General features: G+C 47.5%; 1 protein-coding gene across 1 annotated transcript in view; it reads right to left on the reverse strand.

Annotated features, from left to right (window-relative positions):
- LOC144492421 (Y+L amino acid transporter 2-like) overlaps positions 1 to 12,920 on the reverse strand; it is a 94,886-nt gene extending 81,966 nt beyond the window's left edge. Inside the window, exon 1 of the mRNA XM_078210429.1 lies at positions 12,512 to 12,920. Within this exon, the coding sequence (XP_078066555.1) occupies positions 12,512 to 12,920 (409 nt within the window). The remainder of the gene's footprint in view (positions 1 to 12,511) is intronic.
- Between the last annotated feature and the right edge of the window lie 4,245 nt (positions 12,921 to 17,165).

Below are 17,165 nucleotides of genomic sequence, written 5' to 3' on the forward strand. Positions count from 1 at the left end.
AAATGGTGTCCGCAACAGTCAAGTCTCCACGGCCTGACATGCAGGAGCGGTGCCCAATGCCTGAAGAAAATGAATGACGTCATCCTCGCAACAGTCCTGTCTGTCACACCTGGAATGTCCACTCTGACCAACACTCTAACTCCCTGACAACCCGACTGCCCAGCACCCTCCTCAAATCGCATTGGCAGCTGAGCCCTGCCTGGGCAAGGTACGGTGCCGATCTGCCCCATTTCCCCTCTCTCCACTCTCCCACCTTGGCCTGCCAGCCACCAAGCTTGCAATAATCTCCTTACATCTCCACGGGAGAAAAGATGGCACACACCCGCCGAGTGTGATAGAAGACCGGCGGCAGAACCCCGAGTTGCGACTTCTCAACTCCTTTGAGGAAAAAGCAATGGAGCTCACGGGAGCCACCTGAGAGGGCTGTGAGCAACTGATGTCGAGGTGCACCACAGGTGTGAGGATCCAAAAAACCTTGATCCATTTAGACCTTTCTCAAGTGTCGATTTGCCCAGATGTCTGTCCCTCCCTAACATTTACCCAGGTGTCTTCCCTTGCAGGAGCAATATCAGATGAGGTCGAGCCCTCCGGATCCGCCCCTCCTAATTCCCCCCCCCACCCTGCTTCCCCCCCGCCCCTCCCAACTCCTCCCCCCACCCTGCTTCCCCCCCCGCCCCCCCCAACTCCTCCCCCACCCTGCTCCCCCCCCCCCCACCCCTACAAGCACCTCGGAGGAAAGCTCCAAAGAAAGCATTGACAAGGCGCCACAGGCATCTGCCTCATAATTCACCAGTGCAGAGACAATACCTTGGTGGGTGGAATTAGCAGAAAAGCTTTGTGGTCACTTTCTGGTCAGCAGGACACGGCCACTGATGCACATCAGGAGGAGGGGAATTCTGAGAAATCAGGATCTGCTGGATCCAAGGACACAGCTGGCTCCAGGGCTGCAGTAAAAGGTTCTCACAGAGCTCCTGGAAATGCAGAAGCAGAAACGGAACTGAAGGAGGGAGAGTTGGAAACGTGTCAACAATTGCGAGCTGCTTGGCAGAGTCTAAAGCCTTCAGGTGAAAGAGAGTGTGCTGGCATTGCATGGTACCCAGGGCAACACTGCAAAAGCAGCAAATGCAGTGGAAAGCCCGGGGCAGGAAATGGTCACCATGGCAGGGTACAAGGCATGGCTGGGACGGCTGAGGACCATGGCTGAGGGCTCCATGAGCATGCTCGAGATACAGCTGGTGATTGCAGAGGGGCTCCAGAGCTTGGCCCAATCTCAGAGGGCAATGGCTGCAGGCATGGCCTAGTCACAGAGAGCACTTGCTGTGGGCTCCAGAGCTTGGTTCTGACTCAGAGGGCCATCGCTGAGGGCACGCACACCATGACGCAGACACAGTTGGGCCTCTAGGACTGGCAGATCCAGGTGACACAAAGGCTTCTGGAGCTCACTCCAGGTGCCCACCATCCCCTGGTATGCCCCAGGGGCTCACAAGCACCCGGAGGGAGGTGGAAACGCTGGAGACCGTGCCAGGGCCTTTCACTCAGGAGACCCAGGGCATCTGCAGCCCTTCTGAACCCCCCTCCCCCTTCCTGACACCAGTGCATCTCCTGGGCAGCAATGGCTGCATCCGTGACACTTGAATGTCAGCTGAGCCCCACAAGGTCCCGGCCCTCCAGGGTAAACTGCCAAGGGTTCAAAGGCCACAGGGCATGGAACACAGCTGATCGCCTCCACCTCCAATGTGCATCCTGGGGAGTCACTTAGATGTAGCGGCAGACCACGGAAGGTAAAGGATTTTTAGGGTCACCAAGAGGGCACGGGTGAAGGCAGATATGGTAGTTAGGGTAGTATTCACTGTAAATACTATCATTTAAATATTATTGCATTACAGAGCCATGACTCCTCTATGATCCGTCCCTCACAGGGAGCTTCATACTCCCACCCACACTGGTTGTACAGCGCAGGAGAGGCCCTTTGCCCAGAGCCCGACAATAACCACCACAGAAGTCACGTGAATCTTATTTTCCTTTGCCATATTTCTGGATCTCTGAGTGCTCAGCGGAGGGCGTTTTAAGGGTGATAAGGTAACCCACTGCTGTCCCAGGCACCGCATCCTAGATCTCTGCCAACTACTGGGTGCAGATGGTCCCCACTGATCCCTGAGACCCCTGCCCCGCGCCCTGAAACTGTGCCCACTCGTCATAGCCCCCAACCAAGGGAAATTACTACTCCCAATACAACCCAACCACACCGCTGATGAAGCCATTCATCCCAACATGTCCTCCCCACAGTGTTACAGGAAACGGTCAAACCTCGCCACCACCCCCCCCAGATATCTGTGTGCAGTTAGAGGACAGGCAGGAATCAGAATTGGTTAGTACCAGGGCAGCAGCACAGCTTGTCTCACAGTGAGTCATCATCACCTTCCTGCATGACCAAGTCACTCGCTGGCACGGTCAACACAGGCCTTTCACCCTGTGGTGATGTAAATGTGACCCTCTGGGGGTGGGGTGTGCCCTGTCGGGGAGTTTGGACGAAGGTTCAGGAGGGGAGTTGAAGGTCTCCTGGAAGGGGGTCGGGGGGGGTTGCAGCTATTAGACACCACGTCTCCTCATCGATGAACCTATGAGCAAAGGGGCCCGTGCTGGTCCTCCTGCCCTGCTGAACCATTACCACGGTTGCCATTCCAGCATCCTCTGGTTCCTCTGCTGCCTCATCCTCCACGTCCTCCTGGTTCGCCTCCTCCACCTGGCCATCCACTTGGTCCTCCTCCATGATGTCACCCCGCTGCTGTACCACAATGTGGGAAACCCTCTGGGGGCTGTAGAGCAGGGCCCACCAGAGCCATCCAGGAGTGGAACTACATCATAAGAGCATAAGACCTAGGAGCAGAATTAGGCCACTTGGCCCATTGAGTCTGCTCCACCATTCAATCATGATTGATATTTTTCTCATCCTCACTTTCCTACCTTTTCCCCACAACCCCTGATCCCCTTATTAATCAAGAACCTATCTATCTCTGCCTTAAAGACACTCAATGACCTGGCCTCCACAGCCTTCTGCGGCAAAGAGTTCCATAGATTCACCACTCTCTGGCTGAAGAAATTCCTCCTCATCTCTGTTTTAAAGGATCATCCCTTTAGTCTGAGGTTGTGCCCTCTGGTACTAGTTTTTCCTACTCGTGGAAACATCCTCTCCATGTCCACTCTATCCAGGCCTCTCAGTATCCTGTAAGTTTCAATAAGATCCCTCCTCATCCTTCTAAACTCCAACGAGTACAGATCCCGAGTCCGCAACCGTTCCTCATACGACAAGCTCTTCATTCCTGGGATCATTCTTGTGGACCTCCTCTGGACCCTTTCCAGAGCCCGCACATCCTTCCTTAGATATGGGGTCCAAAACTGCTCACGATACTCCAAATGGGGTCTGACCAGAGCCTTATACAGCCTCAGAAGTACATCCTGCTCTTGTATTCTAGCCCTCTCGACATGAATGCTAACATTGCATTTGCCTTCTTAACTGCCGACTGAATTTGCATGTTAACCTTAAGGGAACCTTGAACAAGGACTCCCAAGTCCCTTTGTGCTTCTGATTTCCTAAGCATTTAGAAAATAGTCTATGCCTCCATTCCTCCTTTCAAAGTGCATAGCCTCACACTTTTCCACATTGTATTCCATCTGCCACTTCTGTGCCCTCCTAACCTGTCCAAGTCCTTCTGCAGCCCCACTGCTTCCTCAATACTACCTGTCCCTCTACATATCTTTGTATCATCTGCAAACTTAGCAACAGTGCCTTCAGTTCCTTCTTCCAAATCGTTAATGTATATTGTGAAAAGTTGTGGTCCCAGCATTGTCCCATGAAGCACACCATCAGTCACCAGCTGCCATCCTGAAAAAGACCCCTTTATCCCCACTCTCTGCCTTCTGCCAGTCAGCCAATCCTCTATCCATGCCAGGATCTTACCCTTAACACCATGGGCTCTTAACTTATTTAACTGTCTCCTATGTGGCACCTTGGAAATCTAAATAATTTCCTTCTGGAAATCTAAATAAATCATGTCCACTGGTTCTCCTTTATCTAACTTCCTTGTTACCTCCTCAAAGAACTCTAACAGATTTGTCAGACATGACCTCCCCTTGACGAAGCCGTGCTGACTCAGTCCTATTTTATCATGTACTTCCAAGTACTCCGCGATCTCATCTTTAATAATGGGTTCTAAAATCTTGCCAATAACCGACGTCAGGCTAACCGGCCTATAATTTCCCATCTGCTGCCTCCCTCCCCTCTTAAACAGCGGTGTTACATTAGCTACTTTCCAATCCTCTGGTACCCTCCCTGCCTCCAGTGATTCCTGAAAGATCGTCACCAATACCTCCACAATTTCCTCAGCTATCTCTTTTAGAACCTTGGTGTGTAATCCATCCGGTCCAGGTGATTTATCCACCTTCAGATCTTTCCTTTTCCCCAGAACCTTTTCCTTAGTGATGGCCACTACACTCCCTGTGCCCCAATTCTCCTGGAGCTCTGGCATCCCACTGGTTCTTTCACCGTGAAGACTGATTCAGTTCTTCTGCCATTTCTTTGTTTCCTATTATTACTTCTCCAGCCTCATTTTTCAGTGGTCCAATGTGGGTGGTGGTTCATGTGCCAAAACTTGCTAATGAGATTGATATGCAGTCAATCTCATGCTAATAAGCCTGGCACCCTTTTGGGCGAGAATAGGCATAAACTGGTTTGCGCCATTAGAAAGGGGCTGGGAGAAATTGCAAACTGTTATCTGCCGGGCGCGTAACCAATTTTTAGGCTTACACACTATTCTCCGGCATTGGTGAATGGCATGGCGAGGTCAGAGGATCCTTGCCTATGTCCTCCTAAAATATATTATCCTCATCTTTGAGACCCCATCTGCCTGCTTGGATGAATGTAAAAGATCCTATGGAACTATTTCAATGCCCTATATAAATTTACTGAACATTATAGTGTCAACCAGCATCCTTCACATGTGTACCAGCAAACAATAAAAGCATTAAAATACCACTCGAGATAGAGAAGTGTTAAGCAGATTTCCCATTTTGTGTGTAACACTGATCAAAGTCATAGCTAACTCAGCTGAGGCAGATATAACACAAACAGGGAATTGAAGTGTAACATGAAGGGCCAGGGCAATGTTTTCACTGACGGTGCAGTCTGGAACAGTGGACGTATACCTTGACTGCAGCCTGATTAAAAGTGTATTGGAGGCTGTATTGCTGATCCAGAATGCATCAACAAGAAAGGAGATTGGTAGTTCGGGGAATGAATAGGTGTCTGTCCTTGTATATTGGAATGTGAAGCCTTGCCTCCATCTCACACTCCTCCCGTGTACAGTGATCCTGCTCTCTCGCAGCCCATACAGAGCTCCCACCCCTGATGCCTCACTAGTGTTTGGTGTCCATTGAGCTCTTCCTATGAGTATTTCAACACACTCAGCCCAGCACACACAATTACTTTTGGAGTTCCCCTCGTCAACACTCTCACACTGGCTTCTGAATGAGGGGCCAGAGCCTCTGGTTTTTCACCAATCCCAGCTCTTTGTGAAGATGAGCATTTCAATATGATTTGCGACCCCAAGACGGTATTCTCTGGGTCCGGTAGCATCTTCCCCCCCATCCCCGCTGGAAGTGGTACCCTCCAGCGGCGCTTTCGGCTGCTCCCCATTAAGGCGAACAGACGCCCAGCCCCGTTGAAGAGAACAGAGGCCACTGAGGCCCCACAGAGAGGTCCAGGGTATTGGGGGGGGGGGGGGGGGGGGGCGGCTGGCACTGCACAAGGGGCAAACTGGCACTGTCCACTAGGTACCGGGCAGTGCCAAGGGGTTGGGGCCAGGGCGTACTGGAGGTGGGCCTATTGGGGAGAGGGGACCTGTGTCACTGTGCAAGAGGATCCATGGGCGAGGGAGGGAGTGAGGGCAATCGGGGCTGGCTGGGGGAGGCGGGGGTAGCGAAGACATTGGGGCTGGCCGAGGGAGGTCTGGGAGGCCAGCGATCGGGGGGCTCGAGGGGGGGAGGGTTCGGAAGGCCAATGATCGGAGGGGTTTGTGGTGCAAACCAACAATTGGGAGGCCACTGCGCATGCGCCGCTCTGACAGATTGGCGCATGCACAGTGGCCTGCTCAGCACTATGCTGCCGGGTGAGAATTGGACTTTCCAAAGTGAATCCCACTGAGGCACTCTGCAATGCTCAGAGTGTCGGAGATTAACTCTGGTAAGTATGCTAAAAAAACCGCGGGAATTACTCCCATTTTCCTGCATGTTGGGAACTCGAATTTCTTTTTGGGAGAATCCGGCCCTTAACTTTTGTCAGCACCTTATCAAATGCCTTCTGGAAGTCCAGACATACTCATCTACAGGACCCCCCATTATCCACTTTGCTTGTTACATCTTTGAAGAACTCCACCAAATTAGTCAAACACGATTTACTCTTCATAAAACCATGTTGACTCTGATGGATTACTTTCCAAATGTCCTGTTACTACTTTCTTAGTAATGGAACAATCCAACAATTTTCCAACAGACGTTAAACTATCTGGTCTATAGTTTCCTATGTTCTTCCATTCTCCCTTTTTGAACAGGGGCGTTACATTAGCCTTTTTCCAGTCCACTGGAACCTTCACAGAATCCAGGGAATTTAGGAATATTCGACCAGATTCTCCAACCTCACCCGCAACTGATATTCTCTGGTCCTGTTGCTGTGAACAGAGATTTGGCTGAGCATCAAATTCTCCATTCTTGCTAGTGGCAGTGACATGGGGTGAACAACCGGTGAATTCCAGCCATTATAACCAATGCACCCACTACCTCTGCTGCCAGTTCGTTTAAGACCTTAGGAGGTAGGCCATCAGGCCTTAGGGACCAATCTGCCTTTAATCCCAACAGTTTGCTCAGTACCCAGTGATGGTGACTGTTTTAAGTTCCTCCTTTTCTATAACACCTGCATTACCTGTTGCTATTGGATGGTTTGAGAGTCCTCCAATGTGAAAACCAAGACAAAATATTGATTTAGTGTCTTTGCCATTTCTGTGTGCCCCATTATAAGCTCCCCAGTCTTGTCCTCAAAGGGGCTAACGTTGACTTTAGCTACTCTCTTCTTTTTGATAAACTTATAGTATCTTTTGCTATCTGTTTTTGTATTTTGCGCTAGATTTATTTCATAATTTACCTTTGCTCTTTTTTTAGTAACCCTTTGTTGGTCTTTTGAGTTTCTGAATCCTCCAGTCTGCCATTGTCCTTTGCAATATAGTATGCCTTAGTTTTTGTCTTTATGTTATCTTTAACCTCCTTGCTTAGCCATGGATGCATTTTCCTCTCTTACAATCTTTCTTTCTCTCTGGAATATTGGGAAGAATTGAATACTCTTTAAATGTCTGCCACTGTTCATCAACTGTCCTTTCAGTCTTTCTGCCCAGTCCACTAGGGCCAAATCTATCCTCATATCTATGTCATTACCTTTGTGGGATGTGGGCGTCGCTGGCTATGCCAGCATTTATTGCCAATAGCCTTACTGTATAAAAACTTCAGAAAACGTTACACTGCGTTGGATGAAGTACAATGTTAATGGAGCATTTGTTATAATCTCTGTTAAACAACGTCTGTGGTCCTGAAAAAGTAATTCTATATTTCTGCAATATTAACTGTCTCTATTCCTTATTAAAATGTATAGATTTTTAAATTGATAAAAAATAAATTGTTTATGTCATTACAGATTTTACATTAACCCCATGGAAACATCCTGATCTCTTATAGATGTTTCAGGAACTCCTCCTTCTCTTTGCCCTTTTCACTGCTATTTCCTAGTTGATATTAAGATAATTGAGGTACACTTGCAACACACTGTAGCATGCATTGTTTAAGCTAACTGTAATAAGTTCACGGACGTGAAAGTCCGTTCACCAGAATCCCTTTATTTACAATTCCAACAGTAGTATATAGAGTGTTGTCAGTCAGCAGGCTACCTTCAGGAGTACAGTAAGAGGTCTCACAACAACAGGTTAAAGTCCAACAGGTTTATTTGGAATCACAAGCTTTCGGAGTGCTGCTCCTTCATCAGGTTTGGGAGCAGTGCTCCGAAAGCTCGTGACTCCAAATAAATCTGTTGGACTTTAACCTGGTGCTGTGAGACTTCTTACTGTGCCCACCCCAGTTCAACGCTGGCAACTCTACATCATGGCTATCTTCAGGAGTGGCAGAGGAACTGACACTCCCAGTTACATACAAAATAAAGTCTCCCTGATTGACCCATCAATTGACCCCTTAATCAGGGAGTTTGTATTCCAACAGGCCAGTTTCAATGGTTTGATTAAAGTCATTACCCTCCTCCTCCCACCAAAGTCCGCGGAATCCCCATGGCCTGGACGCCTCACAGGCCTCTTTCTCTGCTTCAGCTCCTGGTTTGGTTCCTCCAATTCAGCATTGGAGGTAGGTGGTGTGTACCTACTGGGCGCCTGTCTCTTCCGCAGGGAGCGCCAGAGGGTCGGATCGCCCTCTTCCTCCCACCGCCAACCTCCGATTATGAAGGATAGGGGGTTTTAGTTCAGTGGGGCAGCATGGTCAGTGCAGGCATTGAGGGCCCAAGGGCCTGTTCCTGTGCTGTAATTTCTTTTGTTCTTTCATGAATTGGAGGAGCCAAACCCGGTGCTGAAGTGGAGGAAGAGGCCCGTGAGGCGTCTGGACCACAGGGATTCCACGGACTTTTGGGGGGGTGGGGGGGTGTAATGACTTTAATCAGGCCATTGAAATTGGCCTCTAGGAATACAAACTCCCTGATTAAGGGGCCAATTGATGAGCCAATCAGGGATACTTTACTTTGTATATAACTGGGAGTGTCAGTTTCTCTGCCACTCCTGAAGGTAGCCATGATGTGGAGATGCCGGTGTTGGACTGGGGTGGGCACAGTAAGAAGTCACACACCACCAGGTTAAAGTCCAATAGGTTTATTTGGAATCACGAGCTTTCGAAATGCTACTCCTTCATCACTCACCTGGCGGTAGAGGACAGCCACTGTTTCATCCATCGTGTCCATTTCAGACTCTGAGGTTCCGACCTGGGTGCTGGAGAGGCAGGGCTGACCTGTCGAGGAGGACCTTCCTCGGCCCTGGACTTGCTGGGTTGAGTCGGCTCAGGGATTGGGGATGTACTCGAGACCCACACCTAATCTAGGTGCTTTCTTAAGATGACCTCTCCCACGTGTACCTGGTAAGACTGGCCCTGTCCTGGACTCGACCGTTCCACGTGGGACCATTTGTACAGTTCTTCACCCAGACTTTTTTGCCCAGTTCGAAATGTCTCTCCCGATGACTGTTGTCATGGCCCCTGAAATGGGCCTCTTGGTGCTTTTCCACCTCCCCCACCCCAGGTTTGGGAATAGCAGGCTCAGTCTGGTGCGGAGCCATCTGGCCATGAGTAGTTCTGCTGGTGCTATTCCCCTGGTGGCATGTGAGGTTGTTCTGTAGTCAAACAACCAGCAGGAGAGTCTGGTGTTTATAGACGCCACTGGCTGCTTTTTCAGCCCAGCTTTTAACGCCTGGACAGGTCTCTCTGTGAGCCCATTTGATGCTGGATGGTACGCTGCCATCCTGATATGTTGAATCCCATTCGACTTCATGAATTTTGTGAATTCTTGGCTGGTGAAAGCTGATCCATTGTCCAAGACTAGTACTTCTGGAATTCCGTGCGTTGAGAACAAGGACGCAGCTTCTCAACGGCTGTCGTTGAGTTTGCTGGATTCACCCTGTAGACGTCCAAGCATTTTCCATTATCAGGAACATGGAACCCATAAACGGGCCTGCAAAATCGATGTAAAATCAAGTCCATGGCCTACCTGGCCATTCCCATGGGTGCAGCGGGGCTGCCGGGGGCACCTTCTGCCCTTGTTGGCAGTCCTGACACTGACCCACCAATGCTGCTATAGCTGCGTCTAAACCTGGTCACCAGACATAGCTCCTGGCCAGCATCTTCATCTTGGATACTCCTGGGTGCCCATGATGTAATTTGGCCAGAATGGCCCAATGGCCCTGACTTGGAACTATGACCCGTGCCCCCACTCTCCCCCCCCCCACCCCCGCAGTATCTCGTCTTCCATGGTGTTCTGCTCTCTTCTGCTTCAATAGAGGTGGAATTGCGTTTGGACTGGTCTTTCCAATTCCTCTGTTAATATCAAGTGTTTTACTTTTGCCAGTACCTGGTCTTCTTGTGTCCACAGGCGTATGTTGTGTGCGGCCACTGGAGGGTGTCCAGGAAGTTGAGTATCATCACCGTTTCTTCTACTCTGGGTACCAACAGGTGGGGTATCTGGTAATGATAGCCTGCTTAAGGTGTCGGCGTTTGCCACTTGAGTTCTTGGCTGGTGCTCCAGCTGATACTAGTATGCTGCCAGTAATAATGCCCAGCACTGGATCTGGGCTGATGCTATTGGTGGCACCACTTTGTCCTCTTTTAGTAAACCCAGCAATAGTTTGTGATGGGTGACGATCGTGAATTTCTGCCCATATAAGTATTGGTAGAATTTCTTTACTGCAAATATTATGGGCAGGCCTTCTTTTTCCATCTGGGCGTACTTCCGTTCTGCTATTGCTAGGGTCCTGGAGGCATTGGCCATTCCTCTCTATTTTGCCATTTATGTGCCAGAACTGCCCCAACGCCATATGGAGACGCGTTGCAAGTGAGCATCAACTCTTTCCTGGGGTCATAATGCGCTAAAACATTTGCTGAGGAGAGCTGTTGGGCCGGGCCTTGCAAAATTTTGGGACTGCCTCTGGATCGACATGTAATGTCACTTTCGCTCCTTTGATTGTTCCTAGCCCTTCTCGAAAGACCTTCGGGGATTTGAGCAGGACTTCGCTCAGGCGACCATTTTCCAACTGAAAAATATTTACCCAGCCTAGGATCTCCTTCAGCCAATTCCGTCCCAATAGGCTCGGTCCCAAACCTTCCACTACCATCAATGGTAAATTAACCAGTTGCTTCCCATGGGTTGTGCCCAACATTCTCGGCAGTTTCCCTGTATAAGTCCTCAGTCTTACCGAAGTCTCGGTTAGGGATAGGGGTTTGGGTTTTGCTGAACACTGTTTCCCCTACCACGGATACGGCTGCGCTTGTGTCGACTTCCACTACTATTGGATTACCATTCAGTCTTATGGATAATTTATTAGGTTCCGATTTGATAACTGCTATGCAAAGTGATTGTTCCTCGTTGGCGGTAGGTGGAGCTTCCAGGGTGCGCATTCTCTTGTACCCTGGCTACGTGTTGTTTTCCGAAATGTCGGTTTTGAAACTTTGTCTTTCTTTCCCGACTCTGGATACTGGCAACAACTGCAATATTTTGCCGGTTGGGATTCTGCAGGGGCTGCTGTCTGTCTAGTTATAATTTGGCCTTGTTTAGGAGTGGCTCTGCAGGCAGACCTGGGTTCCCTTGTAGCCGAAACTTTCTGAAGGAGGCTATATAGTTGCCTGCCCCGCAGTGGTAGTCCCTTAACTCGGTTGCACTGGTGTGGGCGTCTACCTCCATTGGAATACCCTGTAACTCATGCTCCGCTCACCGCTTTTTCCAAGGACAAAGCCAGCTGTAATGCTTGTTTGCAGTCCAGCTGGGCCTCTGCCAACAGACGTTCTTGTATGGTCATATTATTGATTCTGCATACCAATCAGTTTTGGAGCATCTCATTTAACATCAATCCGAATTCGCAAACCTCTGCTAGTCGTCTTAATCTCGTCAGGAGTGATTAGTAACTAGTGACTGACATCCCCCTTTTTCGGAATGCTGAGTAAAATCGGTACCTTTGCAGGATCAGAGGTGGCTTAGGGTCATAATACTCTTTTACTACGTCTGTCAATTCTTGGAAGATTTTTGTGTCTGGTGCCTCTGGAAAGGTTAAACTGTCCATAATAGCGAAAGCTAATGATCCACAAGCAGTGATCAAAATAACTCGTTGCTTTTCATCTGAGACTACATCGTTACCTCTGAAGAAATAACTCATCCATTCTACATACTGGGCCCAGTCTTCCACGGCCGGATCAGAAGAGTTCAATTTCCTGAATAAAGACATGTTTGCCAGGCAATGGCATACCCCCAATGTGTAGTGGCTGATAGTAAGCAAGTTCCTTAGGGTCGTTCATTTTTCCTCATCACCACTGTAATAAGTTCATGGAGACGGAAGTCTCTACACCAGAATCCCTTTATTTACAATTCCAACAGCAGTATACAGAGTGCTGTCAGTCAGCAGTCTACCTTCAGGAGTGGCAGAGGAATTGACACTCCCAGTTATATACAAAGTAAAGTCTTCCCGATTGGCCCATCAACTGGCCCCTTAATCAGGGAACTTCAATGGCCTGATTAGAGTCATTACACTAACAGTTGTCCAATAAGCAAACCATTGTTATTTTAATTTATTGTACAAAATAATTGGTATTCTTAATGCTTATTAAACTTTTAATTGCAATTAAAATATGTTATAATGTTCGGAAATAGCAATATTAGACTTACCGATGAGAGCAGCTGCAATTAGTCGTTCTGCTATGTATGGTGTACTGCAGTTTAAGAAGACAGGTTGCACCAGGTAGTTGCCAAAGGTGATGGCAGTAATGGCCTGTGAAGTGGGCTCAATAATAAGTATTGCTGTCCAAAGTTTAAGGAAGGCAACTGAACGACCAAATGATTCCAAAATGTATGCATAGTCGGCACCAGATTTTGTGATAGTTGTACCCAGTTCAGAATAGCAGAGGGCTCCAATCACTGAGATTATACCCCCAAGAGACCACATAATCAGGGATAGGCCATAGGAGCCACAGTGCTTCAGGACCCCACCTGGAGAAATAAATATCCCTGATCCAATTGTGTGTCCAACTATTAAACTGACACCAGCAACTAAAGAAATCTGTTTTTTTAGTTGCATTTGTGTTTGTGGCTGATCGTTTACAATGGTTTCTGAAGTGCCAATGCCTGTATTTACATTTGAGGTAGTGGCAATATTAGGTAAAATTGGCTTTAGCTTGACACTTTCCTCGACCATCTTGAAGTATAATGCTGCAGTATTAAGCAGCTACCTGGAAAAACAAAAAACAGAGGAAGTGATAAGAGAATTTGAGAATATTATATACTGTTTTATACATATGCTTATCACTCTTACACATCTGATCTTTTCTTTTAAGATTATGAAATGATCAATAAAAGGTCATCCAGACTTGAAACATTAACTCTGTTCTCTCTCCACAGATGCTGTCAGGCCTGCTGAGATTTTCCAGCATTTTCTGCTTTTGCATCCGTAGTAATTTGATTTCATTTAAGTAAATAGTTCCTGTTCTTATTCACATTGTTTTATTCTAAAAGTAAACTGGATTATAAACTAGAAATATGAATGTAACAGGCTAGTCTAGTGCTAATGTGCAGTGCAATCAGGGACAATGTCAAATTGGTACAATGATGAATGATACCATAACTTTTGCCATAATGACTCACTTTTTCAAAATACTTGTTTGAAGTTTATTTATTAGTGTCACAAGTAGGCTTACATTAAAGTTACTGAGAAAATCCCCCAGTTGCCACACTCCGGCGCCTGTTTGGGTACACTGAGGGAGAATTTAGCATGGCCAATGCACCTAGCCTTTCAGACTGTGGGAGGAAAACTGTATCCGAAGGAAAGCCACACAGACAGGGGGAGAACGTAGAGACTCAGTACAGACAGTGACCCAAGCCGGGAATTGAACCCGGACCCCTGGTACTGTGAGGCAGCAGTGCTTGATGACATTATAGTTCCTGAAACTACATGGCCCAGGGTTTTGCTCTTGAGGCAGGCAGTGTGAGTCAAGCAATCTGTCGGGCTGCAACCACCTCAGGAAAAACTCCTCTGAATGGAGAGATCTTGGTTGTGGGGGAAGAATGGGTGCGATATGAAGTTGGGCACGCCACCCCAAGTGGCTGTTGAGTGAAAAGGTGGGCTGTTTAAAAGGCTTGCCTTGGATCTCTAGGACATCATCCAAGATGTTCGCTTATATCCTTCAGCCCTCACACATTCCCCATGCCACCTTCATGACAATGTTAGAAATGCAGGTTCCTTTAAGAGTAAACCAGGTCCTGCTTCAGAATGAGCTAAGAGCAGGTCTTAGAATCTTAGAAACCCTACAGCACAGAAAGAGGCCATTCGGCCCATCGAGTCTGCACCGACCACAATCCCACCCAGGCCCTACCCCCATATCCCTAGATATTTACCCACTAATCCCTCTAACCTACGCATCCCAGGACACTAAGGACAATTTTTTAGCAAGGCCAATCAACCTAACCCACACATCTTTGGACTGTGGGAGGAAACTGGAGCACCCGGAGGAAACCCACGCAGACACGAGGAGAATGTGCAAACTCCACACAGACAGTGACCCAAGCCAGGAATCGAACCCAGGTCCCTGGAGCTGTGAAGCAGCAGTGCTAACCACTGTGCTATCGTGCCGCCCCTCAGGAAAGGTGATGCTTATTGAAGCATATACTTTAGAGCTGGGCTTTTCTCCAGCAAGGAGTTGCTTCTGTACAGGGAGAGGATCCAGACGGGTGGAGTGAAAACTATAATATGGTAATAAAACTTTTGTGAACCAGCAGAATGACCTTGATTGCCTAATTCGGTAAATGGATATTCACTTATTTAACATAGTAGCAGAGGATTGACTTTGATTCCTTCTAGTGGCAAGGGAAAGAAAACAGAAAGCAATCCCTGTTTCTAATAAAAGTAAAGCTCCTGGCTGTTTGTAAGGTGAAATGGCTGAGCCACACCGCAGGATCACAAAGTATGATTACTCACCAGTATTTTTGGCATTGGAAACGTATGAACCAGAGAATGCAAGGTATGACTTTGCCTTTACCAGCAAGAAGATTAGAAATAAAGGGCCAGATTCTCTGAACTCACCTGCAGCCGGGATTTTCCTGTCCCGCTGCAATGAATGGAGATTTGGCTGAGTGCCAAATTCTCCGTTCTCACTTGCAGTGGCGGTGGGGCATAAACAGCCAGTGAATTCTGGTCAGTATTTTCAGAACTTAATGTAACTGACTCAGATACTAAAGAGGGATTGCCAATTCTAACACAGTTTATGGACAAATTTACAAAAAAGATGATTTGGAGGCCCAGGAGGTGATAAATTTAAGAAGATGGGCAGTCAGTCCATGGGAGAATATATTATGGATTTTGAGCCGTTACATAAAAGACTAAAGAAATTCAATCCAGAAATTCCGGAGTCTGTACTTGCATTTAGTTATTACATTTTGCACGAATTTCACACATGAATAGACTTTTGGTTTTGATAGAGTTCAATTTCATGGTGAGAGCTCTCTTTTTGAACAAATGACTACTGCTCTAAAAGTTTTGGGGAAACAATCATTTCCAGCTACCTTTGCGAGAGATGTTGAAAATTATGCAGTGATACAGATGCAGTGGGCGGTATGGTGGCACAGTGGTTAGCACTGCTGCTTCACAGAGCCAGGACCTGAGTTCGATTCCTGGCTTGGGTCATTGTCTGTGTGGAGTCTGCACTTTCTCCCCGTGTCTGCGTGGGTTTCCTCTGGCTGCTCCGGTTTCCTCCCACAGTCCGAAAGACATGCTGGTTAGGTGCATTGGCCATGCTAAAATTCTCCCTTTGCGTACTCGAACAGGCGCCGGAGTGTGGCGATTCGGGGATTTTCATAGTAACTTAATTGCAATCTTAATGTAAGCCCACTTGTGACAAATAAATAAACCTTTACTTTAAGAGAATGGAGGACTCCAGAACCAGAGGTGGCAGTCTGAGGATTCAGGGTAGACATTTAGGACGGAGGTGAAGAGACATTTCTTCACCCAAAGAGTGATGAGTCTGTGGAATTCATTACCACAGGAAATAGTCGATGCCAAAATATTGAACGTATTCAAGAGACGGCTGGATATAGCACTTGGGGGAAAATGGGATCAAACATTATGGGGATAAAGCAGGATTAGGCTATTGAGTTGGATGATCAGCCATGATCGTAACGAATGGTGGAGCAGGCTTGAAGGGCCAAATGGCCTCCTCCTGCTCCTATCTTCAATCTTTCTATGATTGCTGGCTTAATGGCAGGTGTTCATGCAAAGAAAGGATTGCTCAAAGATGTCCTGAGGTGGGTGGGTTGTACTTTTAACAGATTTATGGATCAAGGCAAAAAGCTAGATTGGAGTGATAGCAGACAGTGAATCCCAGAAATATACTGGGAATAATTACTAGGTGTTTCTGGTGTGACTCTCAATATCACTATTTAAGGAATTGTCCAAAAGTCAAGTACTTAAGCAATTTACGAAACAAATGGTTCCGATGATGAATGTGACCAGGATGAATGGCAGGAAAATATTGTATTAGTGACTGTGAAATTTTGTGCGTTCCTCAAATCACCGACATCAAGAACTTCCAACAGAGACAGTTTATATCTGAGCTCAACAGCTACATACATTATTGTAATAGCTCAGGAGTCAGCTATAAAGGAACAGTGCTTAATTGCACAAAGTAAAAAACAGAAGCCTGTGGCAAACACATACAGGTCCCAACAACAATGAACCCACTCAGGGCCCTGCTTTATAAAGGGCTCAGGATATGAGTTCCACCTGTTAAGGTAAGTTATCTGTCACCCGGGAACTCGTATTCTACGAGTCCCATTGGGAGGTCAATTAGGGATCCCAATGTAAGTCCTGGGGGTTTTCACAAGTATTTGTGCTCTGCATGAGATCCCGGGGGCAACTTCTGTACCCCCACCATGTGATTTCTTATGTAGCAGTGTCATTACATTACTACGTGACCACTTGATCTACATCTTCCCCATTTAATTGGGACACCTGGGTGGCATCATATGCAAGTCTGCGCCACTGGAAACAATATACAGACCATTGTGTAACATGCAATAAAACAAATTGACAATGGGTAACTATTTACATATACAGAGAGAAGCATGGATTAGGCGATAGCAACTGGTACATCACCCATTGTGTCTCCTTCTCACCCACCATCCCCCACTCCTTTTCTGTTGCAAAGAAAGTTGAACTTTAAAAGTTAATTAAAGGTGATAAAGTCCTGAAATCATGTGTTCGGCCTGCTCAGGTGCCCTAAGCGTGTGATTACACCAGTAGGTGGTATTGGATCTTTCTATGATCAGTGTCCTC

Source organism: Mustelus asterias, chromosome 4, assembly GCF_964213995.1.
Source record: "Mustelus asterias chromosome 4, sMusAst1.hap1.1, whole genome shotgun sequence".
NCBI classification, from domain to species: Eukaryota; Metazoa; Chordata; class Chondrichthyes; order Carcharhiniformes; family Triakidae; genus Mustelus; species Mustelus asterias.